Source organism: Cryptomeria japonica, chromosome 8, assembly GCF_030272615.1.
Source record: "Cryptomeria japonica chromosome 8, Sugi_1.0, whole genome shotgun sequence".
Lineage (NCBI taxonomy): Eukaryota > Viridiplantae > Streptophyta > Pinopsida > Cupressales > Cupressaceae > Cryptomeria > Cryptomeria japonica.
Window position 1 is genome coordinate 335,810,687 of NC_081412.1, and position 27,498 is coordinate 335,838,184.

At 37.7% G+C, this 27,498-nt stretch overlaps 1 protein-coding gene across 3 annotated transcripts in view; it reads left to right on the forward strand.

Moving 5' to 3' along the window:
- The window catches only part of LOC131079144 (E3 SUMO-protein ligase SIZ1), a 311,118-nt gene that overhangs the window by 274,908 nt on the left and 8,712 nt on the right, over positions 1-27,498 (forward strand). For 2 of the 3 annotated variants that reach the window (XM_058017044.2, XM_058017052.2), the window contains exons 11-12: positions 3,646-3,753; positions 19,792-19,956. In XM_058017044.2, the coding sequence (XP_057873027.2) occupies positions 3,646-3,753; positions 19,792-19,956 (273 nt within the window). The remainder of the gene's footprint in view (positions 1-3,645; positions 3,754-19,791; positions 19,957-27,498) is intronic. The other variant, XM_058017061.2, reaches the window with a different exon arrangement.

The following is a 27,498-nucleotide window of genomic DNA, read 5'->3' on the forward strand; positions in this document are numbered from 1 at the left end:
CATACCAGTCTTGTTAGTTTTAGGTCTCCTATCCCTTCCCCTTTGCTTTTTATTTCACAGTCTGAGAATCACAGCAGACCAGCTTGTTGCAAAACGTAAGGCCCCTTGTGCTCCTAGCAAAAAACATCGACCGTTGAGTTATCCCGTAGTCAAGAACTGACATTTTGAACCTTGAGGTTGTCCCCTTTGATCAATTAAAAACAGCATTAGGCTTCCTTACACAAGAGAGGATAGGATACTCGGCGAGTAATATTCTATTCTGCGTTGGCCGGATAGAGTTGCAACGATGCGACTTTAGACACGTCAACACATAGCAGCAAAGTTCAACAATCTTAATGACTTTTTCAATGAAGCTTTTCATCATTTATTAGAAAAGGAGTCCCTGATTTCAGTGAATCATCATTAGTAATTCTACAAAAGGCATATGTTTTGGCAGGCTTGTCAAGTTCAATAGGGCCTCATTTCACAATAAATCTAATTCAGATTTTCAAACATATAGATGCGTAGGAGTTCGGAAATTAGTTTTCAGCTTTAGTATTCGTTGAAGCTCGTAGCATTTCTTCGAAGTTGTATAAGCTCAGTCATATTTTCAGTTAAGTTTATAAGTGGAAATTGGCAATGCGTCAACGATTATGTTGACCTATCAAGAGAAGATCTTCACTGTAAGGGTACAAGTTTGTGAGCAGAACAGCAAGTCCCTTGCATATTCTTGATAGGAGATATTGTTGGCACAGTCTTTCAGCGTTCAGTTATTGTGATAGTCTTGTTTCTGGGTGTGAACAAAATTGGAGCACATCTAAGGTCATTCACACGAAGAAACTCTATAGGTTGATCCAAAAGTGCCTAAATGACCTTGGTCTTGTGGAATATAACCTCTATCTTTATTTCATGAAGTAGGAAGGAAAGGAGACACATTAAGTAATTGACTTGGATGACATGATCGATATTTAGATTGAATTGGTTAGGATGTGGAGCTCATGTTTTCCATGGAGGAGATAACTAATTTTGAGAGAGATGTAGAAAAATTAGCAATGGATGTAGAAGCACAAATGCAAGCAAAGGCAAACGCATTAGGAAGAATTTCATTGTATGATAATGATATGCTTTAGGATAATATTGTTGTTTAGCAGGAATCTTTGCCACCTAATCAGAGGGCACAACTACTTAGGAGATTTAGTCGAAGAAAATATCTGGAATTTTCTATGACAATCTAAATTGATCCATCATAATGTCATATATGACACTATGATGTGCACTGTACTCTTTTTTGTGTAAAACTAATTAAAAAACTACCTACAAGTTGTTTAAATTTGCTGTTTTTTCTTGTCAATTGTGGTATATTGCACACAACATGTTGGATTCAATATATGTTCCAGTTTGAGCTATTCATCTTGTCTCTTGGGGTTTTAATCTAGGCTTTATCAAAAAGGCCATTTTAATATACTATTTGAGCTGATCTTATTCATTGAAATATTCTTGTTGTTCTTTGATACAATTTGATGATTTTACAATAAAGCAGTCTGCAGGTTTTTTGCTCCATCTAAGGCTTTGAACCAAAGAAACGGGACTCGGACTTGGCTTGGACTTGGCAAGGTCGACTCGGACTCGGACTTGGGACTCGGAGTTAGACTCAGCTAGACTCGGCAAAGTGAAAAACTCAAGAAATTTAAAGATTTTTAAAGATTTTTAAAGATTTAAAACTTGTTTCATGCACCCTTTTTTAAATACACCTTAAAGACACAATAACATCATCAAACTCGACTCATTTGATTACATACACAAGTATACATCAATCACATAAGCATAAATGCAAATTGTAGCTGAAGGAAATAACAAACATAGATATATAAATATTGTCAAATGTATACAATATTACAAAACTCATGGAATAAAAAATCCATGTCATCATATGATCATCATCAAATGTTTCATACAAATACCAAAGGTAAATACAACTACAAGCCTATGGCTCAGAGGAGTCTGCATCCCCTGACCCCGACCCCCTGCGAAGGCATCTAAGGTAGGTCCCGAATGATTCGACAACCATAGCCTCTCCCCGTGACACCATGCCAAGCTCACCAACATCAGGAATATATGTGTGTCACTATCTGCCTCTAGCTCTCATGTCTCTGCTCGTGCTCTCTGCTCATATGCCATGGCTACAGCCTCAACCTCTATATCTACTTGGTCGACCCAACCAGTGGACAATAAAGCAAAAAAAACAACTTATAAAAACTTTTAAAAATGTGTTTTTTGAATGCCTTTTTTCATGCCCAGTGCCGGCCGAGTTTGCATGACGGGACTCACGTGTTTGGGCGATTTTGGGGAAAAATCGCCGAGTTGGCGAGTTGGGCGAGTTTGCCCCTTGGACTTGGCTGAGTTCGAGTTCGAGTTTGCTGAACTCATGGGGGGTGTCTCGGACTCAGACTCGTCGAGTTTGGGCGATTCCAAGCGATTTCCATTTCTCTACTTTTAACTATGGTTTATATACTAGAAAATTTTGATATTATTATATTAGCCTATATTTTGGATGAAGGAATCACAAGTATGCATTTTTTAATAGTGATATTCAAAAGCAAATTCACATGAAGGAACAACCCCGTTTTGAGCATTAGGCTTTTCAGATGTGTGAAGGCTTAAGAGATCAATCTGTGGGTTTGATAGGCACCTAGGTAGGTAATGTAAAATATAATTTTTTTCCTATCTTTTGGTTTCATAGAATTTGAGGCAGGTCATTCTTGATGCACAAATTCTTATGAATTTTAGACATTATATATGGTATTAAATGAAACTCTTTTCATGCGTTTTTTATGATTTGGCAAATTCCCCTTTTAGGGGCAACCCAAAGCTTAGATGACATCATGAGGAGTATTCCTTTTGTCAAATTCATGCTGGACTTGCTACCTGCTTGTCAATTGTGGTATGTTGCACACATGTTGGATTCAATATATGTTCCAATTTGAGATATTTATCCTATCTCTTGGGGTTTGAATCTAGGGCCTTATCAGAAAGGCCATTTAAATATACTATTTGAGCCGATCCTATTCAATGAAAGGTTCTTGTTGTGCTTTGATACAATTCAATAATTTTACTTTTACTTCTTCCTTTCACTTTCCATAGTTGCATGCTTTTGTTTTTGTCTAGTAGGGGTTTTATTTGAGTGAAGATAACTAGTATATTCTTTTTAGTTTAGATTCAGTTCTTGAGTAGTGAATGATGATGGGTACATCTCTGTTTATTGAGTATGATTTGAGAAGAATTTCTTAGTTTTGGAGAGCTGAACCAATTATGCAGTCTGGAGTTGGGATAGTTATAACTGACTAAAATTTCTGAGATTTCTGTGTTCGTTGCTTATACTGTAAGGATTTACCTGCAATTTTTAAAAATTAAATTGGCTATTGTTAGATATGGGTGGATTTGTACATCCATAGCACTTATAGGTGCACGTGTAGAGAAAAAACTACAAATATGGTCAAATACCTAATTATTGCATTTCCTGGAAATGACTACTGCTTGCAAATGTATGGCTCTACTTTCCATGAATGCTTGAACCATAAATATATAAGTTTGGCAATTGGGAGTGTCATCATAGTTGTGCTTCAAAATCAATTTTAATTTTATTGTTATCGTTATTTAATATTTCAGATCACAGCTTGCTGTCAAGAAGGAACCAACAAGATATCATTATCTGCATATGATGCGAGACAATTTTGCCTTGGTGTTCGAATTGTTAGACGTCAGACAGTTCAAAAGGTACTTGAATTGGTTGCTATAAAGTTGGAGGTGGAATCACATATATAACTTATTTAACCTAAAAATCTTCTGACATTTTACTGTATCTTCAAAAACTATGGTCATAGTTTAGTACCTGAAATTGCCTTTAGCCTTTGCTTAAGGGAGGGTCCTAGAAGTTTAATAATTAATTGTAGGCTTGGGATTCCATGTTCTCTTCTCTATATTACATCTTTTCTGCACGTACGTGCAAGAGATACACAAATAAAGTAAAATGAAGAAAGGTTTACATTTTAATGAATAGTTCTACTGAGTTCCTGTGGGTAGTTTAATAGGCAACATATTATTTTTTGTCACAAATGAACTTTTAGCTGTTAAATTAATAATTCATCTCAATGCTTCAAGAACCCAAATGGAGCATAGGAGAGACCTTCACAAAAGCACTGCAAGAAATTAGAAACCCTAGAACTTGCCCAAAAAGATAATTATTAATGCTATTATCTGTTTGGTATAATAAATCCGGATCTGATCTGTTATAAGCCTGATCTTTAGTTCATGCTTGCTGCTCAAAAATGGTCTTTTACCTGATCTGGATTTGTGTTCTCTTCTATTGACCGCTGTAGATGCTTGAATCTGTATTGATGTTCCCTTTTCAATTGATTGCCTGCTTATAAGTCTGCTATTGCAATTTTCATATCCAAGTCTGCTGTTTCAGATCATCTACAGATGCTACGCTTGAATTCCTTTATTTCTTGATATCCTTTTTAGGATGAATTGCTCTTCCTCTTATATCTCTATTTGCAGGGAGTCACACCCTTTTACTGTGAGGGAGTCACATCCTTTCTTTGCAAGGAGTATCTCCTTTCACAATGGGTCATTGCTCCTTATTCTCTATTTATTTAAATATCTTTTGTCCAAACTCAGTCAGCCCATTTGAATACTTTTCTCTTTAATCGTACTAATTATGGTCGGCCTTATTAAGTTCTTGTTCTTAATCTTTTATTGAATTATTATCCTCCTAGATCAGGGTGGGCCTTAATCAGATTAATATTATTAAATTTAGGACTTATATTTGTCTTTCTTTGGTCAGCCTTAATATCTGGTCCTTGATGAGGTCGGTCTCCCTAATCTTAAATCCCTAGTTTAGCATAAATATTGCCTTCATGGTGAGGGTATGACAATCTGCCCTTCCCGAAATTGCTTGTCCTCAAGCAATGATAGTTTCTATTGAATTCTAATCAACCCTTTGAGTTAATGGTGTAATTAGCTTCTACTGGGCAACTTTGATATTACCCTAGTTGCAATCTAGAGTTGGCAAGGTTTGTAAGTTCCTCTCAATCTTGTTTCACATCGCTTCGTAAATTTTTAGGTTGTCCCAATTTTTGCCCAATATTGTAGACATCTCTCAATATTAATACAAGAACTTAAATTTTAAGATGAGGATTAGAAGCATGGCACACATCTATGATCTTAAATGCAATGCTCTTTTCTAAATAAATTCATATCTTTTTGGTTCACTCTAGTTATTCTCATATTCTAGATCAACTAAAAATAGAAATCTCATGATGATAGGAATATGCTTACAGTAATCATGGACACTCATGGAATAGACATACTGGAAACACATCAGGTAAGAACCTAACACGGAGCATACACATAAATATATGCAGACAAGGAGTATACACGTATTGTTAGATCCCATCTCATTGAATAGAATGCATCCATTGATTTATTTTTACCCTACATGCTAGCAGGATCAAGAAAGAAAGAAGTATTTGGATCTGAAAAAGGCAAGTGCATCCAAGGGTTTGTTAGGGGCTAGGATGGGGGTCTAACCCCGCCTTACTACTCCCATGAGTTGGGAAGGGGGCCTAACTCCACCTTGTGGCTTATAAGCCACTTAGAGTCAGAAAAGGGCCTAACCTCACCTTTTTGCTCCCATGAGCTGGGAAGGGGGCCTATCCGCACCTTGCTGATCATAAGCCACTTAGAGTCAGAAAGAGGGCCTAACCCCACCTTTCTACTCCCATGAGCCGAAAAGGGGCCTAACCTCACCTTGCTTCTTATAAGCCACTTAGAGCCAGAAAGAGGGCCTAACTCCACCTATCTACTCCTGTGAGCCAGCAAGTGGGCCCAACCCCAACTTGCTGCTCTCAAGCCACTTAGAGCTAGAAGAGGAGCCTAACCCCACCTTGTTGCTCATAAGCCTCTTAGAGATAGAAAGAGGGCCTAACCCCACCTTTTTGCAACCATGAGTTGGAAAGGGGGCCTCAACTACTAGATTTGTTCCTCCACGAAGCTCCATTTGTTTACTGTCCCTTCTTTCGATTGGATGCTCTTAAGATCTCCTTCATTGTAGCTTGTTTTTTTGCTTGGATTTCCTTTTGCGTCTTTGTCAGACAATGCCTTTGTATTATGTATTTAGTTTCCTTTCCAACATATGTGTCATGTCTTCCATTCTTCCTTACGTTTGAAGCACCAAATTTTCTCTTTTGGGTCTTTTCGTCATCTTTTAAGGCTTTCTTGATTACAATTGTGCCCGTGTTCCCATTTTCCCTTGCATCGGAAACATATAACACTCTATTAAGTATTAAGTATACTCTATTAAGTAAACACTTAACAATAAAAGATATAGAATAAGTTATACTCTATCAAGTATTTATATCATTATTACAATAAGTTATTATCTTATTACAATAATAGACAATTATTACAATAAGTTGGTATCTTATATTCTAAGTCATAATTATACAAGTTCTATCACTACTTTATATCTTAGTTAACTAATAAAAATTGATTACTCTACCTATGACTACTCAAACTAGTAAGCTAACTATATAGATTATTGCATAAGGATTATTTACTATTATTATAAATGTTATGTCTAATTTATGTCTAATTTATGGTAGAAACTCACTATACCCATACTATGATGCTAAGTTACCGGGTTCGCCCCTGGGACGCCCTGGTACGGGTCCGGGTTCGACCGGGTCCGTGGTACGGGTCCGGTTCGACCTGGGTTCGACCAGGGTTCGAAAAACCCAGGGTGGGTTCGAACCCGAGGTCGAACCTAGTCGAACCCGAGGTCGAACCCAGTCGAACCCGGGCGGACCCAATCGAACTCGAGCGGCTGGGCGGCCCATAAAGCTAAAAAACAAAGCAAATTTTAATTTTTTTTCAGTTCCGCCTTTTAAAAAGTGAAAATTATAACCTAAAAAACACTTCTAAAACACTTTATTGACACATTTCACCTCATTTGTGTTGCAAACAAATTTTTTATGAGAGCAGGTTGAAAAAAGGTTGAACAAAATTTGGCTTCCAAGATCAAAGAGGAGGAGTTGAAGACTGATTTTAGAAGCTTCAACAAGTGTTGCAGCATCATTTCCATACATTTTCAAGCTTCCATTGGCTGCAAGAGGTAGGTTTTTAAACATTTTTTTCCAACTTTTTTTGTTTCACAAATTGTCAAACATGAAACTTGAATTTTTTTTCATTATTTAGTTTTTGTTTTTGAATATGTTTATTTTATTTCTTGCCATGGGAACTAGAATGGCATCTACATCTTCCTCCATTGGCAATGAACAAATAATTGCAAAACAAAGAAATGATCCAAATTCTCCCTTATGGAAATATGTGGACATTATAAAACAACTTCCGGGAGGTGGGGGATTCCGTTGGAAATGCCATGGATGTGATATTGAACGTAATAGTTCATATTATCGGGTGGTAGGCCATTTGTGTGGAATAAAAGGAAGAGGCATCAAAAAATGCCCTAGAAAAAATGGTAAACCTATACCAGATGAGATAGTGATGAAATATATTAGGGAGCATGAGGTGGCAGAAGAGAGGGAAGCCCGTAGATTGAACCAAACCGCATCAAAGAAAACAAGGGGAATGCAAGGCCCTTCTAATCCCAGTATTGTAGTAGAAGACCACCCCTTCTTTGCCACAAATGAACCTCAAAGTGAACCACCCTTGACACGTAAAAGAACAAAGGGGCCTTTAGAAACTGCATTCCAAAATGAGAGTAGAGACAATGCTGATCAAGATATAGTAAGGTGCATTTATGCAAATGGGTTGTCATTCAATGTTGTTCGCTCCCCATATTGGAAGCAAATGATAAAAAGTGTTAATGAGGCACCAAGAGGGTATAAGGGCCCCAGTTATGAGAAGGTACGTGGAACATTATTGGAGAAAGAGGTGAAGAGGGTTGAAGATGCATTGAAACCCATAAGGGATTCATGGGTTGAGACAGGTGTAACAATTGTTTCAGATGGGTGGAAAGATGCTAAAAACCGTCTCTTGATCAATGTCATAGCGGTGTCCCCTAAAGGGACAATGTTTTTGAGAGCTGTGGATTGTGAGAGCCAAATAAAAGATGGCCAATTTATTGCAAAAATTCTCATCTCTGCCATTGAGTCTGTGGGACCTCGCAATGTTGTCCAAGTCATAACGGACAATGCAAAAAATTGTAGAGCTGCTGGTTTGTTGGTTGAGCAACGCTATGATCACATCTTTTGGACACCTTGTGCGGTACATTCACTCAATCTTATGCTACAAAGGATTGGGCAAAAAATAAAATGGATCAGAGATGTGTATGCAGAGGCTGAGGACATCCAGATGTTCATCACAAACCACCACATGTCTCAAGGGATTTTTAGAACCTATTCGAATTTGGAGCTATTGAAGGTAAGTGAAATAGTAATTTAATTTTACATTTTCTGATTTTTTTGAATTTTCAATGTTAATAATATCATTGTGTAAGCTATATTGTGTATTCTTCTTTAAAGTTTGGCTTTATTTTTTAATCATTTGACATTAATTTGTGTTATAGGTTGCTGAGACCCGTTTTGCATCAAACACAATCGTCTTAAGACGACTTGTGAAAGTTAGAGTGGCACTATGCAATATGGTGATCAACACCAATTGGACTGTATGGAAGCAAAGTAGCACTGAGAGGGCAGAAAAAATTAGGGATAGAATATTGAATGAGAAATGGTGGGATCTTGTTACATATCTCCTAAGTATCACTAAGCCCATCATGAGCATGATTCGCTATACAGACATGGATAGGCCTTGCATAGGTGAGATTTATGATGGCATTGATTCAATGCTTGAAAAAATAAAGGTCACTATAAATGAAAAAGAGAATGATCCTCAGGAGAAATTCTTCAAAGAACTGGAAGTAATTATTGTAGAGAGGTGGAATAAGATGACCACTCCTTTGCACCTTCTTGCCTATGCCTTGACACCTAAGTACTATAGCAATCAGTTTCTTGATAAACCAGGAAGGATTCCACCATGGAGAGATCTAGAAGTATCTGATGGGTATAAGGCAGCATTTCTTAGACTATATCCCGATGATGATTTGCGAGATGTTACAAATGAGTTCATAGAATTCGCAAATGGGAATGGTCTAAGTGTTGATGCACTTCGTCATAGATCCAAGAAAGATGCTCATAGCTGGTGGTACTTCCATGGCACATGCTTCCAACACCTACAACCCCTCGCTATAAAAGTTTTATCACAAGTAAGTTTAATTAATTAAAATTTTAAATTTACAAGTTTTAGTTTATTTATAGTTTACTTTGTCTTCATAGGTTGCTAGTAATTTTATTTTTATTAATGTATAACTTTAATTGTTTACTTTGTCTTCATAGGTTGCTAGTTCATCTGCTTCAGAAAGAAATTGGAGCACATACTCTTTCATCCACTCAGTAAAGCGCAATAGGCTGCTATCAAAAAGAGCGGAGAATTTAGTATATGTGCATTCCAACCTACGTCTTCTTTCACACAAACAACATGACTACACACAAGGGGAAACAAAGATGTGGGATATAGAGCCAGAGCATACTGATTTGGATGCTCCTGCTTCTCAGCTTCTTGCATTGACACTTGATGACTCAGAAATTGAGCCAACTTATAGTGCAAGTGCAAGTGGCATTGGCTCATGTAATGTCAATGTCAATGAGGAGGAGGAGGAGGAGGAGGAGGAGGATGAAGAATTAGATGATCCATTTGATGATTAAACTTTAAGTTTATATTGTTGAAAGTTGAAACAATGATACTTGAATATTTTGTCATTTTGATATTAAACTTGATGTATATGATGCTATTATCAATTATGGTATGATCATGATGCTATGATTACAAGTTTATGTTTGTTTTGTTGTTCATATGATGCTATGTGACATGCATATTTTAATTCATGCTTATAGGCTTCACAAATATCAAAAAATATATATATATATATAAAAAATATATATATATATATATAAAAAATTTACATGTTTTTGTACTAACGAACCCAAACGAACCCAAACCCCTTTTCAAAATTTTGCCATACCGGCGTACCGGGTTCTTCGAACCTAAACCGGAACCCGAACCCGAACCAGCAACTTAGCTATGATGAATAATGATGAACAGCAGATACCCCAACCAGTACTAAGAGGGGGGGGGGTGAATCAGTACAGATAAAACTTTCTCAACAACTTATTTAGCTGAAACAATATCAACTGGTTGTCATCATTACTGAAACTTTAACCATGACAATACTGGTCAAATACGGTAAGACACCAGACACCATAAACTAATAAGTCTGAATACTTCGAATACAATCAATACACAACATCAACTTCACCCATAAACATATACATGTGATATGCTAGTAATACCATAACATATTGACTCTGCATGCATAATCTTTCAACCAAATAATTCATAAGCATCACATGAAAAATGCATAACACATAACACAGATTTTTCACGTGGAAACCCAAATGGGAAAAACCACGATGGGGATGAATACCCACAAGCTTGTTTTGAACTCTTTTGAAGCTCGCCCTATTAGGAGCCTAGTCCGGTTAAAGACTTTACAATAAGGTTCTATTAGAAACCGATCCTATTAGAGATCACCCGATTAAGAGATGGCTATATACCCTGTTAAAGGTTGAAACCTTGTTAAAGGTTACCTCGCTAGAGGATTTGAAGTACTCAATGATCTTGAGTCACCTGGTTACAGGTTTTACAATAAGCCTGTTAAAGCTACCCGGTAAAGGGATTTTCCAACTGTTGAAATGATTAGAAGACAACAGGTAAAAACTCTGATCTGATAATAGCACTACATGCAAAGTCAGATCCTTTTCATATCCTCTACTCTGCAATCACACTTTGCAGTTTCCCTTTTACTGGTCTGGCTAGTATCAAGTATCTCTTCACTCGGATATACACACAACATCTACCAACAACTTTTCAACAGCAAACATCATCGACCTTATAGGCAACAGATAGGTCAGTAGCATAAACCCTAAACCCTAAGCATCTTAGGTTTACAACACAGGCAGCCCAATCCTGACCGTCCAAACATATTGCATAGAGCATTACAATTTCAAACAAATCACAAGACAATCTGCGTCGTTCATTCATCACCGCACATGGGAATCAGTAACCCATCATGCTCTCTTCTCATTCCACTAACAGGAATGATCATTCCTGAGGTAGACTTCAAACACGGTCGATCTTCTCATGCAAGATCCTCAAGAAAAATCTTCACGCGCACAAAGCTGTCGTGGCACCTCGATTTCATTCACATCTCTTAGCTAACTCATCACAGAGTTATTATCGGTTGCATCGCACAAGTTGAATCGCCAAACCGATAACCCTAGAGCTGAGATTACCAACCGGTAGTCATATTCAGTGAAACCCCAACACCGGTTCACTGCATCTCCTCATACCTCTTCATACCGGTTCACTTGAACTTATTGACATCAATGACAACATACATTATCATCATATCAACATGTCGGTTCATCATATGCCAATGATATCCAACATACTATATATCTAATATAGTATTTAATAGGTATAAATAGACATAAATTAGACATAACATTTCTAATAATAGTAAATAATCCTTACGCAATAATCTATATAGTTAGCTTACTAGTTTGAGTAGTCATAGGTAGAGTAATTGATTTATATACCTTATTATATTGACATTAGATAATCCTATTGTGGGAGTTATCTTTTATTAGCTAATAATTATTTATTTTATTATTAGTCTATTATACTCCATGCTTAAGCTAAACTTAGGAATCTTATAATTATTTAGGGTTTTCACCTTTAGGGTTTCGAGTATCCTCTTATAAGGATTCTCTCTTTGTATTTTAATAACAACTGTAATTATTGAATTGTATTCTTGTTGCACAATCAATATGACTCCTCTTTTCTGGATCTCTGAATTCTAGCCTCCATAGCTATTTTGCTTCTCTTTTTCTATGACAGGTTTGCATGCAGGTGATCTTTGGCAGCTGTAGAGTTGATTTTTCCTCAACTCCAATATGGTATCAGAGCTCCAAATCTGCATGCCCCTGTTCTCTTCATGAGAGATTTTGGGCCTTGTTTTTCATATATGTGTATTCAGGAGTTTGTGTAGTTGTTTTTCTCTATTTCTGGGGGTAGCTGATTTTTTGGTACATTTTGGTGCGAAAAGGACCTCACAATTGGATTCAGACGGCTGATTCCATGAATTTTGATATATAATTTGCCTATTTTCGCTGACAGGGGCATCTAGGGCATGATTTTTTAATTGGCACATTTTTCGAGGCAAGAAATCCGTACGGCTGTACCTGCAAATGCGTTAGAAAATTTTTCGTCGAAAAAAAATAAAATAAAAATTTTAAACCCTCTTTATGCCCTACAAGAGGGGTTTTTTTCTTTTGGCCGTAACTTGGTCATACCGAGGCACTTTTTTAATAACCTTATATCATCGGAAAGCTCTTTCCAAGATCTATCCAAATCTGGAGGTATGAACTTTTGATTTTGTTTGTTTGATGGCGTTTTCTATTGTAAAAGTCAGAGGTTCCTTTTTGCACTCCGAGAGACATCACTTGAGCATCCGAACACCGTTTTTCAAAAACTTTATATTGTTGGAAAGCTTGTTCTATGTGCTTTCTAGTCATATGAGTTTTCTTTCAAGATTCTGCTCTAGGTATATTTTATTTAGTTTTTTGCTTTTCAGCACTCTAGTGAATATCTTGGATGTTTCAGATCTTGGGATCTCTTTCTTTGAGTAGGATGTTTCGTCTTTGGCTTTCTGTTTCCAGTCTTCTGTCTGTTTTGATCATTGTAGCGTTTTATTTATGCAAACGCACTAAGATAAAGTGCCATTATGCATTGTATACTTGGGATCTTGCACATCTTGTGCCTTACTGTACATGCACTACATTATCAAGTGCCATGGGGGGGTTGATGTTTGTCTTTGTTTGCCATCTACCTTTGTCACATGAGTGTTCCTTCCACGACATTAGCCTCATGATGTGTCAAGTGAGTGTTCCTTCCACGACATTATGTACTTTCTCTGCACCTTCGATGTTCCTGGTTCTTCATCATGCAGTTCTTGTTGGTCGTTCTTTTCAGTGTACCTGTCTCTCTCCCTTTTCAACATTATGGGGTGGTTTGTCCTGTTGGTTCTAATGCTTCCTTGGTTCGATTGATCAGCTCTTCAGGCTTTGGTGTTTCATGCCATTTGTATCTTCGAGTTCAGTTGTTTGTCTTTGTTTGCCATCTGATTCGAGTAGTGTCATTTGAGGGCACTCGTGCAGATTACAGTCTTCTCTACCTGGTCATGTTCTATTTCAGTGGAGGTTCTTCAGATCAGCAGTTACTCTTCAGCAGTGTTTGCAGCTATTTCATGCTTCAGTTGTGTTCTTCATTCTCTTTTTTTGTTCCTATCTTCTAGAACACTCTTGTTTGGAGGCTTCTTAGTCCTTCACTTGAGTTTTCATCTCTTTTTGGAGAGGAGTTTTGTTCCCACAGGGTTTTTGTCTTTTCTCTCCACTTTACAGAGATTTTATTGTACTTGGGTACCTCATCGGGCCTAGTTGTCGGGACCCATTGTTTCTTTCCTGCATTTTTTACATGTTTTTTTAGTCCTTAGTTGTTTTTTAGCTACTCCCTAAGTTCATTTTAACGGGGGGTGTTGGAGTTATCTTTTATTAGCTAATAATTATTTATTTAATTATTAGTCTATTATACTCCATGTTTAAGCTAAACTTAGGAATCTTATAATTATTTAGGGTTTTCACCTTTAAGGTTTCGAGTATCCTCTTATAAGGATTCTCTCTTTGTATTTTAATAACAACTGTAATTATTGAATTGCATTCTTGTTGCACAATCAATATGACTCCTCTTTTCTGGATCTCTGAATTCTGGCCCCCATAGCTATTTTGTTTCTCTTTTTCTGTGACAAGTTTGCATGCAGATGATCTTTGGGAGCTGTAGAGTTGATTTTTCCTCAACTCCAATACCTATTTTCATTCCTCATTGGCAAAAATCACAATTAGTACACATTGTAAGTCATAATAGTTATTATCATATTACAATAAGTTATTATCCTATTTATATCATTATTACAATAAGTTATTATCTTATTACGATAATAGTCAATTATTATAATAAGTTATTATCTTATATTCTAAGTCATAATTATACAAGTTCTATCACTACTTTATATCTTAGTTAACTATTAAAAATTGATTACTCTACCTATGACTACTCAAACTAGTAAGCTAACTATATAGATTATTGCGTAAGTATTATTTACTATTATTAGAGATGTTATGTCTAATTTATGTCTAATTTATGGTAGAAACTGGTAGAAACTCACTATACCCATACTATATATCTAATATAGTATTTAATATAGTATTTAATAGGTATAAATAGACATAAATTAGACATAATATTTCTAATAATAGTAAATAATCCTTACACAATAATTTATATAGTTAGCTTACTAGTTTGAGTAGTCATAGGTAGAGTAATCAATTTATATACCTTATTATATTGACATTAGAAATATAAAGTTAATCGTATTTTCATTCCTTATTGGCAAAAATCACAATTAGTACACATTGTAAGTCATAATAGTTATTATCAAACTAGTATTACCAAAATTCACCAAAAAACCAGAATTTATTCCGCTGGTCAAAGATTGAAAATTGAAACCAAAACTTCAGATTGGGTCAGATTCTTAGTTGGAATCTTACAGTGGTATCAGGGCCAAAATTGTGCCACCCTATGGGATGTTGAGGTTATTTACAAAATTGAGAAAAGGGAGATGTTAGAGATGATAAAAAAAATGGAAGAACAAAAAAATAAAATTGTTGCCACTAAAATTGCTAAGTGGTATAACAGATGTCAAAAGAGGAAGAATCTTCTAACATTTCAGGAGTATCAAAATTTGTCAAGGTTGGCCATTCCTGTGAATAAGGAGGTTATCATAAATTTTGATGAATATTTAAGTGAACTTGAGGAGCTCAAGGCTACTGAACCTTTCGATAGATATTACATCAGAAAAAGAAAAGAAGAAATGAATTTTGAATTAGTATCTCAACCAGAGTCAAAAGAGGGACAAGTTCAAGAGGATATGAACAAGCAAGAAGTAATAATTACAGCCTCAAGTGAGGAACTCATGGGTCTTCATAGCAGCCACAAGGTGGAGGAAGATGCTTCCACGGAGTTTGTGAACTCTACTTTGATTGATCAGCTACATGGGGATGTGGATTCCACCTATATTCCCTTGCACGAGACAGCTGTACAATTCATTTTTTTTTTGTTATCGTCTGGGTATCCCCGCGGCCCCAGCCCAGCACCCCAACCTTACCCTGGTTCAGGCGGGGGGCGAGACTAATCCCTTTGGCCACGGTGCAATCATCACTGCCCCCAGGTGTCCATAGCAGAATAATTTCGGGAGAGAGAGTCGAACCCAAGACCTCGGGGAGCAAATTCGAGACTTAAGACCAACTACTCTAACCCGTGGGGGCATAGCTCTACAATTCATTGGTAAGAACTCACCTTGTGTTAATGTATAGTCATGTAGTGAGGTAGATTTCACTTGCCTCATTCGTATGCTTGCAATGGAGGATTGCTTGTTGAAGTCACATGAAGCATTTTTCTTTAGAGTGCTGATTGTAGGGATTAGAAGATTGCCTAACCATAGGGTTTTACAATATGATAATGTTTTGTTCGTCATGATGGTTTCACCGTGGTTGTGGTTGGAGGCAAAGCACATTGGAAATATAGGTTTGGAATGGTAAGCCAGCATATGACTTTCAGCATCAGAGATTAGAGCTTGTTGCACATTTGACACAAAAGTATGACAGTGATTCTGAATTTGATAATAGTACTGATGCAGCCTATCTTTCTCAAGATATTGCAGCCTTTGGCAAAAATAAAATCAATGATATGCAACCTACCATTGATGGTACACGATGTACAAGTATGGGACATGATGATGGGAATGATACAACTCACCATAAGTCTGATTTTGTGTACTTTGGGGTAGATGATATAAAACATTGCCAAAGGTTGAATGAAGGTTGGGTACATAGAGTTTCCTAAGCAAAGAAGCTTGCAAGACAACACAAGAACGGCAAAGAACACCTCCAAAGAGTCAAAGAATGTCGCAATCAGCTAGATGATGCAAGGAAACAAAGAGAATCAACCATTAGGCCTTTATTTCTTCCAAGGGAATAAGAGGACAGCGAAGATAAATTGAAGGGGTATAATCATTAGTCTGATATTATGAGTTTGATCAGCGATTCTCTTTTATCTAATGGGTCAAATTTGAAACCTTGCATTGAGAATATTCAAGTAGGGACGGCTAGGTGTGAAGTTGATGAGTTATTGGGTGGCATTCATAGTGGACCAGCCACTAAATGTTTGCCCGTGTTGCAAAACGAAAACAACTACTATTCATCTGTGGACTTGTCACCTCTTGCATATGATAGGGCAGCGATGTACATATTGATTGGTGACTCAATTTTCTTACATTTGATAGTGGGCTATGAGGATCAGCATGTAAGGGACTTCATTTGGTGCATGGCTAAACAATTATTTACTTGGCATCCTCCAATGAAGACATACTAACTTGTGAAGAAATTGGGCAAATTGCAGCCACTAATCAAAGGTTTTGGAGAGGATTTCATCACACTTTCCTTGTTGGAAATTGGTTCATTGATGGGTTCATATCAGCATTGATGGTTGGTGGTACTTGTGGCTTCAATTGGAGTGAAGTTCTCAGCTGGTTAGGTGATGTCCAGATTCACAGCGGCAGCATAATGAGTATTGACATGATGGATAGATATGGCAGTACAATGATTTGAGATCCTGGTATCGACATGTGTGGTGCATTCCTTCAGTGGATTCGTGATGAGTTGCTTCACTTCGGGTATATAGATGTTTTTTATAGCAAAGTAGTGCAGCTGTTGGGTGAAGCAACGTTTCTCAGATCAATATGGGATCCAGGTATTGGTGCTCAATGTGCAAGTGCAGATTGCTTGAGGACATGCAATCTCTAGGAAGGGAGGATTGTAATGTCCCCTTTCTAGGCGACAGGAGATGAGTAGAGGGTTGACCTATCACTCGAATTCCCGTAGGTCAACCAGATGATTAGGGGACTCATTTTGAAGGGCATAGAGCTTTGCATGGGCTCTGTGAGCTATTTTTGAGTGTTTACATGATAGTTCCTACTTTTTATGGAAGTCTCCTATTTTTTAGAGAGAGCTGGTAGTTGACTAGATGATCACTCGAGGGACCACGAAGTAGAGGAGCCTTTTGAGCAGTTTCTAGAGTTTGGAGTAAGGTTCCTATTTTTTAGGAGGAATTGCCAATTAGCCTACAGGACTCACCTGGCATCGGTGACCACAGTGCTTCAGACGTAATTCAGATCTGAGTCCCGAATTGCATTTTATGAGTCCATCAAAGTTTAGCTACAAAGAGATAATTGTGGTAGTATTCCATTTGATGATTCTCCCCTTATATCTATTTGATCCTACCCATTTATCAGGGAAGTTAATATAAAATCTATTATATATTTAACTATTATATATTATATCCCTGATAAGAAAATATTGCTAACCCAACATGATCTATGATCTCTCACCAAACTTTGTTTCTCTCAAGATGAGTGAGCTAGCTCACTTGAAACACCAAACAAAAGCTTCAAGCTTCTATCCAACTTATGCAAAAAATTATGATTACTATGATTCAGGGATTGGAAACTTGTCTGGACTCACCTGGACGAGGTGAATCTCGAGCTGGGTGACCCTTAGCGAGTCATGTAGGCTCAGACTCAGATTCAACCTAGTCTAAGTGAGACTCACCAAGTCTTGTGGACTCACTGGACTCGTTGAGTCCAAGCGAGTCTCATCTCCTAAACTCGGCCAATTCAATTTTTTTTTTTAAATCTCAAAAAAATCCCTTTTTGGTTTATGACATGCCCCCATAATATACATGAAATATAACATGATCTAGCTCCCCATCCTTGTCTTCAAGTTAGTCTCATTCTCTTCATCAGAATATATACATGAAATATAACTTAAAGTATGTCACAATCCCTTTGTCTTTTTCCTTTCTTATACTTTAAGTTATATTTCAGGAATATATTGGTAGGATGTTTGAAAGTGATTTCAGATCTCTATGAGTTGTAATGCAAATACTAGGTTTTAGAAGATCTTATAAATTTTTAGACAGTCAAATTTCAATAATCAGCATGCTTCTATCAGCATTCTCTTGCTCTCTCTATCTCACTCACTTTATCTTCCTTGAACTTGAGACCTATCTCTCTCCCTATCACTCTATCCCCCACTCTCTACCTCTCTATATCTCACTCTCTCCTCTCTCCCCCAAAATTTAGGCCTATCTCCCTACATGTCTCTTTCTAACTCAACCTTGTTTTGGTGTTGCCCTCAAATCCCCGTCAAACTATAAGCCTAAGCAAGTAATAGGCCAATGATGAATCATGATCATAAAAATTTACATAAGACATATCCCTTGTGCAAATCTCTGCATATTCATAGTTAAAAAAATATTATGGCTACTACATCATCCAAGACCTACCGTAGATGCCTTCGTAGGAGGGATGTAGACTCCTCTGAGCCAGACTTCTAGTTATTGTTTTGATATTTGTTTGGAACATTTAATGTCATGTATTTCATATTCCATGAGTTTTGTGTGCATTTGACAATATTTATTCATCTTAGTGTGCTATTTCCTTCAACTACAATTTGTGTTTATACTTATGTGATCGATGTATACTTGTGTCTGTTATCAAATTGGCTACTATTTGATGATGTTATTGTGTCTTTAAAGTTTAGATAATAAAGGGTGCATGAAATGAGTTTTAAATCCTTAAAAATCTCTAAATTTCTCGAGTTTTTCACTTTGCTGAGTCTTTGTTGATTTTGTGCCAAGTTTCTTTGCCGAGTCCCAAGTTTCGAATCAGGTCACCCTTGCTGAGTCCAAGTCTCGTTTCTTTGCTACGATTGCAACCATTGTATGTTCCAGTTCCCCCTTTGAGCCAGTAAAAGAAGTTGCTAGGAGTTTACAACAGATTCACTTTTAATGTTATATTTGTGCTTTAGTATGGTATATTGCAAAGGTTGAAAAGCCACAACAACTAGTAGGAATTTATCTGTACACTCCTAAGCAGATAATGTTGGTTCAAGTTGGAGTTGTAATTTTGGAATGGAAATCACTTAATAAGGCTGGTTAAATACTTCCTCTGCAGTTACAACTCCTACACATGACAAATATTGCAAACACATATTGTTTTCAAGAAAAAAAAACAAAAAAAACTCTAAATAAGACCAATGGAGCCTATTTGTATATGTTTTGATGCCCATGCAGTGTGGTTTTGGCCCATCCATATCTTGTGCAAGTTAAGTTTAATTTCCATGCATCAGAATATTAAGAAACTTTATCATCTTTCTCTGGCATTATTTGCATTCCCTTTGAGTGGAATTCAAATTTAAATGATTCTGCAACTGGACCCTCAATAGAACTTGAACATGGACACAAATAACTAATTTTGGTTTCATTTAATTTGAATTTTAAGCCCATTGTATTCTCAATTTAACTCAACAAGTTCTAGAGTATCAAAGTGATATTTATATATATATATATGCACATTTAAGAAAGTGAATTATCTTATCATGGTTTTTCATTGTGGCTCTCTGTCATGCTTTTAATCAAATTAAAGCTGTACCACTGTTGTAGGTTTTAAGCTTGGTGCCTGCTGAGACAGAAGGTGAGACTTTTGACAAGGGTCTTGCTCGTGTTCAGCGTTGTATTGGTGGCGTTGACTCCCTAGGAAATGTTGATGATAGTGATAGTGGTCTGGAAGTGGTAGCAGAGTCCATCACAGTGAACCTCAAATGTCCGGTAAGAAGTGAAATATCACAATGAATACTTTTTGGCTTGATAGATGCTTTCTTTTATAAATATTTTTCTTTGTAAAACGTTTTTATTAGCTATCATAAGATTACTTTGGAGGAATTCTTAGAAAATACTTACAGAATGTGTAGCACATAGCTATGTGAATTCAGTACCATCATTCAGTACTTGGTTTCTATTTACTGTTTTTAATTCTACAGCACATTTCATTCAACACAATCTATTTTACATTTCTTTTTGCGATAACAAATATGAGGACTATCAAGAATGAATATAACAAGAGATCTAGCATTGGGCATGAGTTCAAAATGGAATTTGTGTTGAATTCTCATTCTCATTGTTATCTTGGAAGTGCTTTGAGTAGGGTAGGATGTATACTAGGAGTTAATAAGATATTACTAACAAGAAAGGCACATATGATGGTAAATACTAGAGCACGAGTGAACCTGAGAAAGATAAGTTACTCTCTTACTTGATAATGTTGTTTCTAAGCTTTATTTTGTAGAATATATTTTTTTGTATAAAAAAGTGAAGTGACGATCTTTCCGATTATAGTGATAGTGAAAAAAGATTGCATCATTTCAGTGCAAGCTCTGGTAATTTAGACAAATAGTTTAAGATCCTCATAGAGAAGAAGAAATGCAGCATATCAACTAACCAACCATTCTAAACTTGAAACCAACAACTATCATCCCTAAGCCAAAGCTATTAAACAGAACAAAACCCCTCTTGTCCCTTCTTAAATTGGAGCCAAGAGTAATCTTGCTCAGTGCCTTGACTTTATTAGAGTAAGACTTATTTTCAACCACCTACCAGGTTCACCTTATCCAGTAGAGGATCTTCATAATGGAAGCAAAGCTCATCCTGAAAAGAATGAGGAGATCAATCTACCTCCCTTGGAGCCATGAACACCTTCTCAAACAGAGAAGTTAACTGATCCTAAATCTTAGTAGATACAGGAACTATGTGAAGAATGGAAGGCTCTAATGGAGGGAGGGTGGGGTGCGATATTGCTTTTAAAACTTGGCTTCATTTAACAGATTAGTTAGATTTAGTTCTAAATGTTGAGAAGAGTCAAGTGAAACCTCCTTAACGGTATTTAAAGTAAAGAAATAGTGATAAGAATTAGCCCCTTGCCACCAGGTAGCTTTTGAGGATTATTCCTCCTGGAGTTTTTTAGAAGATGATTTATCTCGTTTAAGGCAGTGAGAAGCATATCCATACCAAAACAGCTATGACACCTAAAGGGTATATTCACATAGTTAGATTTAGTTCTGAATGTTGAGAAGAGTCAAATGAAATCCCCTTAACTGTATTTGGGGTAAAGAAATAGTGATAAGAATTAGCCCCTCACCACTAGGTAGCTTTTGAGGAAATATTCCTCCTCGAGTTTTTTAGAAGATGATTTATCCCTTTTAAGGCAGTGAGAAGCATATCCATACCAAAATAGCCATGACACCTAAAAGGTATATTCACATAGTCCAACAATTGTGGCCAAGCTGCTTCTTCTTTTTCACAGTGATGGATTTTTGCAACTTTTTCTCCAGATCCATCTAATTCAAAACAACAGACTCAATGGCATTAGTTAAATAAATGTAAGGAGATCATGTTGAAGAGGCCCAAGGCATCAACATACTTGCCAATGATAACCACAAAAACCAGGTCTAATAATAGAAGATATGTGGTGAGAGACTGGTGCTCCGGGCTAGGTCCAGGAGAAAGAGTATAACTTTCCAATCTCAGAATGTTCTCTAGGAAGCTTCACTCAACCATGGGGATGGATGTAAATGTTGCTAGCAGGCTATCCATTGGGTGGATATTGCATAACAGTCTTGGCCCCCATCACAGTCTGCGTCCACCTCAGTCAGCTACAAGTAAGTTCTTTCCATTTCAATGTAGGGGTTCCTGAAGCAAGACAAATATTCTTCAAAACAATAATTGCATTCGGACAGGTGTTATAGGTAAACACAAAGGTTTCAAAAGATTGAATCAAAAAAATTCCCTAGGAATTTCCAATGGTTCTAAGACCAGACTTGCACCAAAATTACAAGTTAGATACAATAGATGCACCCAAACTGGAATTGTAAAGAAAGAATCATGCAAGGGATCAAAATAGAGATCACAGAAATAATACATCCCAAATCCATGTCCATGAGAAAAGGATCTGTTGTCAAAAAAGTTTGCACCCTTGCTGAGCTATCAACTCAGCAACCTCTTGAAACATGGAAACAACCCTGAAGTGTGGGACCTTGCACAAAGGGGTTGAATCTCCAGAGAAGGTCGGCTTCCTTCTCAATCCAAGTGCAGGTGTTGAACTAACTCAACACTCCAAATTTTACGTCTAAACCTATCCTAACAGTTTGCAAAGAAAAGCGAAGAAGGAAAACTTAAAATGAAAGGAGGTGATGCACCAAGATAAGAGATGTTCCTCTCCCCACCTCGAAATGACACAAAGAATCAATTAAAATACCCTAGAGATGCACAAACTTCAGTTGCATGAATGACCCCAAATGCATGTATGGAGGCTAGAATTTGTTGAATGCCAAAGGGGAGAAGGTTTCCCACAAGTCACACTCGGAAAACAAGTTAACACAACATAGACATGAGAGAAAGCCACAAAACATACACTTATAATGAAGGTAGCGAAACACACACAACATGCATAAGTTGAAGGGAGGCAAGAAAGACAATTTCAATTCAATCTAAAGGCCAATGGCCAAACTTACAATTGTAGAAATGCAAGAAATATACAAATCTTCAAAAGAAGTGAAAGAGCAAAGAGTAGCTCAAGTCAGTAGGGAGAGAGAACCCTTTACAATGAGGCTTAACAGCCTTTATATAGCAAACTGGTTGCAGAGGAGAGACCAATGGTCAAGGGGGGGACCCGTTGACCCTGGTGTGCACAGAGGAATGTCAGTCAAGGAAGGTAGGGAACTGCATAAACCTGCCATGATGTACATGCAAGCTATTAGATTACTACCTTTAGTTATTTATTTAATGGTCAATATTGTATGATATTGTAAATATTAGGCGTTTCTAATTTTGTTTTTGTTATCATTTGTTTCTTAATAGAAACATCGATCTCTTTGTAATCTATAAATGATCGTTTGGTCATTCATCTAATTCATTTAATTTTTACCAATTACTTGTGTAATATGGTATCGGAGCGTAAACAAACTTTTTTCGAAAAATTTTATTATCTTAAAATTTTTTAGTGAAAATTTTTCGAAGAGAATTCTTTTTTCTAAAACCCCCCTAGGGTTTTCCGTTAACTTTCCGGTGCCTATGTGTGATCGTGGGTGGGTCTCGTTCTCTGTGCATCAACACTAAGCACGACCTTCGTCAAAATCTGTGACTTCTTTTCTGCTCACGCTCGAGCCAGTTTGCAACCTCCATTTTGGTTCTGTGACACAATTTTATTTTTGCGCTTGTTCGCGCGATTTTTTATTTTTTGGCCCACACCTTTTTGCATTGCCTTTTCACGTTGTCATTTCGCACCAGGGTCTCTACAACATTCGTGCAATTTGTATTTAGTCACGTTGTGCAGATGCTTGGCCACGTTTATAGCTACCAAAGCTCGCAATTTCTATTTGGCAGCGCCGCAATTGTTTTGCTCGCGATTTTGTCCTCGGGTTTTTGCGTAATTTTTGACCTGCGCCTGTGTCTTCCGTCCATGTTTTTCTATCTTTGGCTCATTTTGCGATTTTGTTTCAAGGGATTTTGCTTCCTTCCAATCTGCGGCTAGGGTTTTTACCCCCAGTTTCTAATCCACCATTTTTTGTTGTTGCTAATACTTAGGGTTTTTATGAACTCTCTATACTTCTTTCCAGCAACTAGTCATAAAGAATTTCTAGGTTCTTTTTCTATGGCTAGTTTTTTTTACAAGAAACTCTTTGTTCTTTATAGTGAAAAACTTTTAAGTCCAGATTCTTTTTGGGTTTTCCAAGTAGATTTTTGGTCTCTGTCAAATTTTTCTAGGTCCAAAATTCGTACATTGGGATCCGTGCCCAAAATTTTTAAATTTTACCTAAAATTAGTGCAATTTTTCGGCCTCCTTTTTATGCACGTGTCATGTTTACGTGATTTCACACGTTGAACGACTCTTGTCTTGATATATGTGTCGTTATTCGATCAACCAACTTTAACCTCGGTTTTTTGTGATGGCATCTCTAACAAATATTTTGCTTGAGGGGAGTCAGAAATTATAATACCTGGAAGAAGCGGATGCTCACAATTTTTGAGTATCGTGTCATCGATCAATTAGTCCTTGCAAAGGTCTCCCATCCCACTACAGTTGGTCCTAATCAGACAAAGTTTGATGAACAAAATCATGAAGTTGGCATGCTCATCAACCTCTCAGTGATCGACGATTAGCTTCCTCAGATACCTTCCAGCAAAACAGTCGCTAAGATATGGGAGCATCTCAAGACGCTGCATGAGATGTCTGATAAGAGCAGAGCCTTCTTTCTGAAAAATATGCTCTTCTCTATTGTCATGGATCAGTGCAAATCCCTTCAAGAGCATCTCAATTGGATCAAGGATATTCGTGACCAGTTAGAAGCCATCAGTCAGACTATGGAGGAGGAGGACATGGTTGTTATCACTTTGAAGAGTCTGTCAAAGTCCTATGAGCATTTTGTCGAAACACTCAACATCACCTCAATCGGTTTTGATCTAAAGTTCGTTGATCTCTGCACTAAACTTTTGCAGCAGGATCGGTGGAAGTAGCAGTACCAACTCATCCTCTACAAAACAAGCATTCGTAGCCAAATCCTTTCATAAGGATAAAGGCAAATCCCAGTCTTCTCAGCAAAAGAACTCTGCTTCGTCATCAAAAGGCTCGAAGAAGAAAAGTGTTCAGTGCAATTACTGCCATGGATTCGGTCATATGAAACTTGAGTGTTATAAACGCATTGTTGCACAGGCTAAGCAAAGTGGTTCATAGACGGAAGCAAATGTGCAAAGCACACTGAGAAGGGCGAGTTTGCCTTCTACGCCTTCATGGCTAAAACACCTGCAGACTATGTCAAATCTTCTGCCTAATATATAGATTCAGGTGCCTCACACCACTGCACTCATTGTCGGGATTGGTTCACTGATTTTCAGCCTTACTCAGATTCAGTTATTTTTGGAGGGGAAGAGTACACCATTGTCGAAAAGGACAATGTGCAGATTCAATCTGGAGGGAGGAAATTGATTTTCCTCAATATGTACTATGTTCCAAGAATGGAACTTAAAACCTTCTCTCAATCGGTCAAATTCTGAGGCATTCTACTCGGCTCAACGTGACCTTCAGATCACATTAGTGCAATATCATTGATCAGGAGACTCCGTCTACAGTTGTCGTGGATCTTGAGGATCATGGTCTATTCAGACTAGTTGATTCTTGCGATACTCAGGAGCTTGCCGTGGCAGCCAAGCACTCCTCTATTAGTAAACTCTGGCATCAGCGTTATGGGCACTTAAAATGTGCACTATCTTTCTCAGCTTGTCCAGAAAGATCTTGTCATTGGACTGCCAGAGATCCAAACCCAAAACCTCAGAGTTTGCGGAGCATGTCAGGTTGGGAAGCAGCATCGGACTCTATTTTCAGATGGTGACTCCTTGAGAGCTTCTAAGGTACTACAACTAGTCCATGCTGATATTTGTGGACCTATGGCTACTCCTTCTGTTACTGGGTCCGGGTATTTTTTACTCTTTGTTGATGATTTCAGTCAAAAAATGTGGGTGTATTTTCTTCAACAGAAACCAGAGATATTTGTTGTGTTTCAAAAGTTCAAAGCATTAGTAGAAAAAGAGTCTGGTCAACATATTGTTACTCTTTGATCTAATATTGGGGGAGAATTTTGTTTTTTTGTCTTCTCCCATTTCTGTGAACATGGCATCAAGCGCCAACTCACTACACCTTACACCCCTTAGCAAAACGATGTCGTTGAGCGGAGAAACCACACGATTATCGAAATGGCCCGGTCAATGCTTCAACACAAGAGTGTTCCAAAAAGTTCTGGGCTGAAGTAGTTAACACTGCAATCTATCTTCTGAATCGGTCTCCTACAGTGGTTGTGAAGAAGAAGACTCTGAAAGAGACCTAGTTAGGCCACAAGCCCAGAATCAATCATCTCAAGGTTTTTGGCTCCATTGCTTTTGTTTGGATCCTTGATGCGAAACGCACCAAGTTGGATGCCAAGAGCCAGAAACTCGTGCTCATCGGCTATAGTGATACTCACAAAGCCTACTGACTGGTTGACATCAAGACTAATCGTCTCATCTTTAGTCGTGATGTGGTTTTTGATGAGGAACGAAGGCCATTTTAGCTCTCTACTCCAATTGTGGATTTAGAGGATCGGCCTTTCAAGGGTGTTCGTCTTCCATTAGGTCCACCTAATGGGAGGGCTTTAGTTGTTCCAATTCCTGCACCTACACCAATTCCTCCTACAAGATCACCTAGACACGTAGCTGCACCACCTGATTTTCCTTAGGATTCATTCAATCTTTTGATTGATGAACTTGATCTTGTTCCACCTCCTACATCTGATGTTGGCACTTCTACTCTCCAGCCTAAATGGTGGGCTAAGACAATTGTTGATCTTCCTGATGATGAGCTCATCGAGGGTAGAACTACTTGGAAGACGAGAAAACATCCTGATTATGTCAATTTTGCTCTCATCGCCAACATTTACAATGTGTAAGAACCTCAGACATAGAGGCGAAAGGGATACCTGAGTGGGGACAAGCTATGGCAATAGAGCACAAGAGTTTGTTGAAAATAACACTTGGGTTTTGTCAGACCTTCCTCCAAGGAAGAAACCCATTGGATGCAAATGGGTTGATAAGGTCAAATACAAGACTGATGGTACTTTGGATAAGTATAAGGATCGTCTCGTTGCCAAAGGCTTTTCTCAACGTGAAGGAATTCATTGTGAGGAGACAACGGCAAACATGAGCACCATTAGATTAGTCCTAGCCATGGCAGCTCAATGTGGCTGGAAAGTCCATCAGATGGACATCAAGAGTGCCTTCTCGAATGGTGAAGTACAAGAAGAGATTTACATGACACAACCTCCTCGATTCAAGGTTGCCGGAAATGAACACCAGGTACTCAAACTGGTGAAAGCACTCTATGGCTTGAAACAAGCTCCTTGAGCATGGTACATGAAAATTGATAAGCTCCTCACTGGTATAAGCTCTTTCCTCGATGGAAGCTGAATATTGAGGAACAGTCGAAGCAGCTTGTGAGGCGGTTTGGCTTCAAAGGATGCTTTCAGACATCCAAATGTCTCAAGCAGGCCCTACACCCCTCTTCTGTGACAATCAAGGGGTGCTCAAACTTGCCAAAAATCCAATCTTCCATGAGTGAGCCAAGCATGTTGAGCTTCATTGTCTCTTCATCCGCAAGCTAGTTGAAGATGGATCCGTGGATTTGCAGTATGTTCCTATTGAGGACCAGATTACAGATATCCTCACCAAGTCCCTACATCCAGAAAAGTTTGTTAAATTCAGGAGGCAACTTGATGTAATAGACAGATTGAC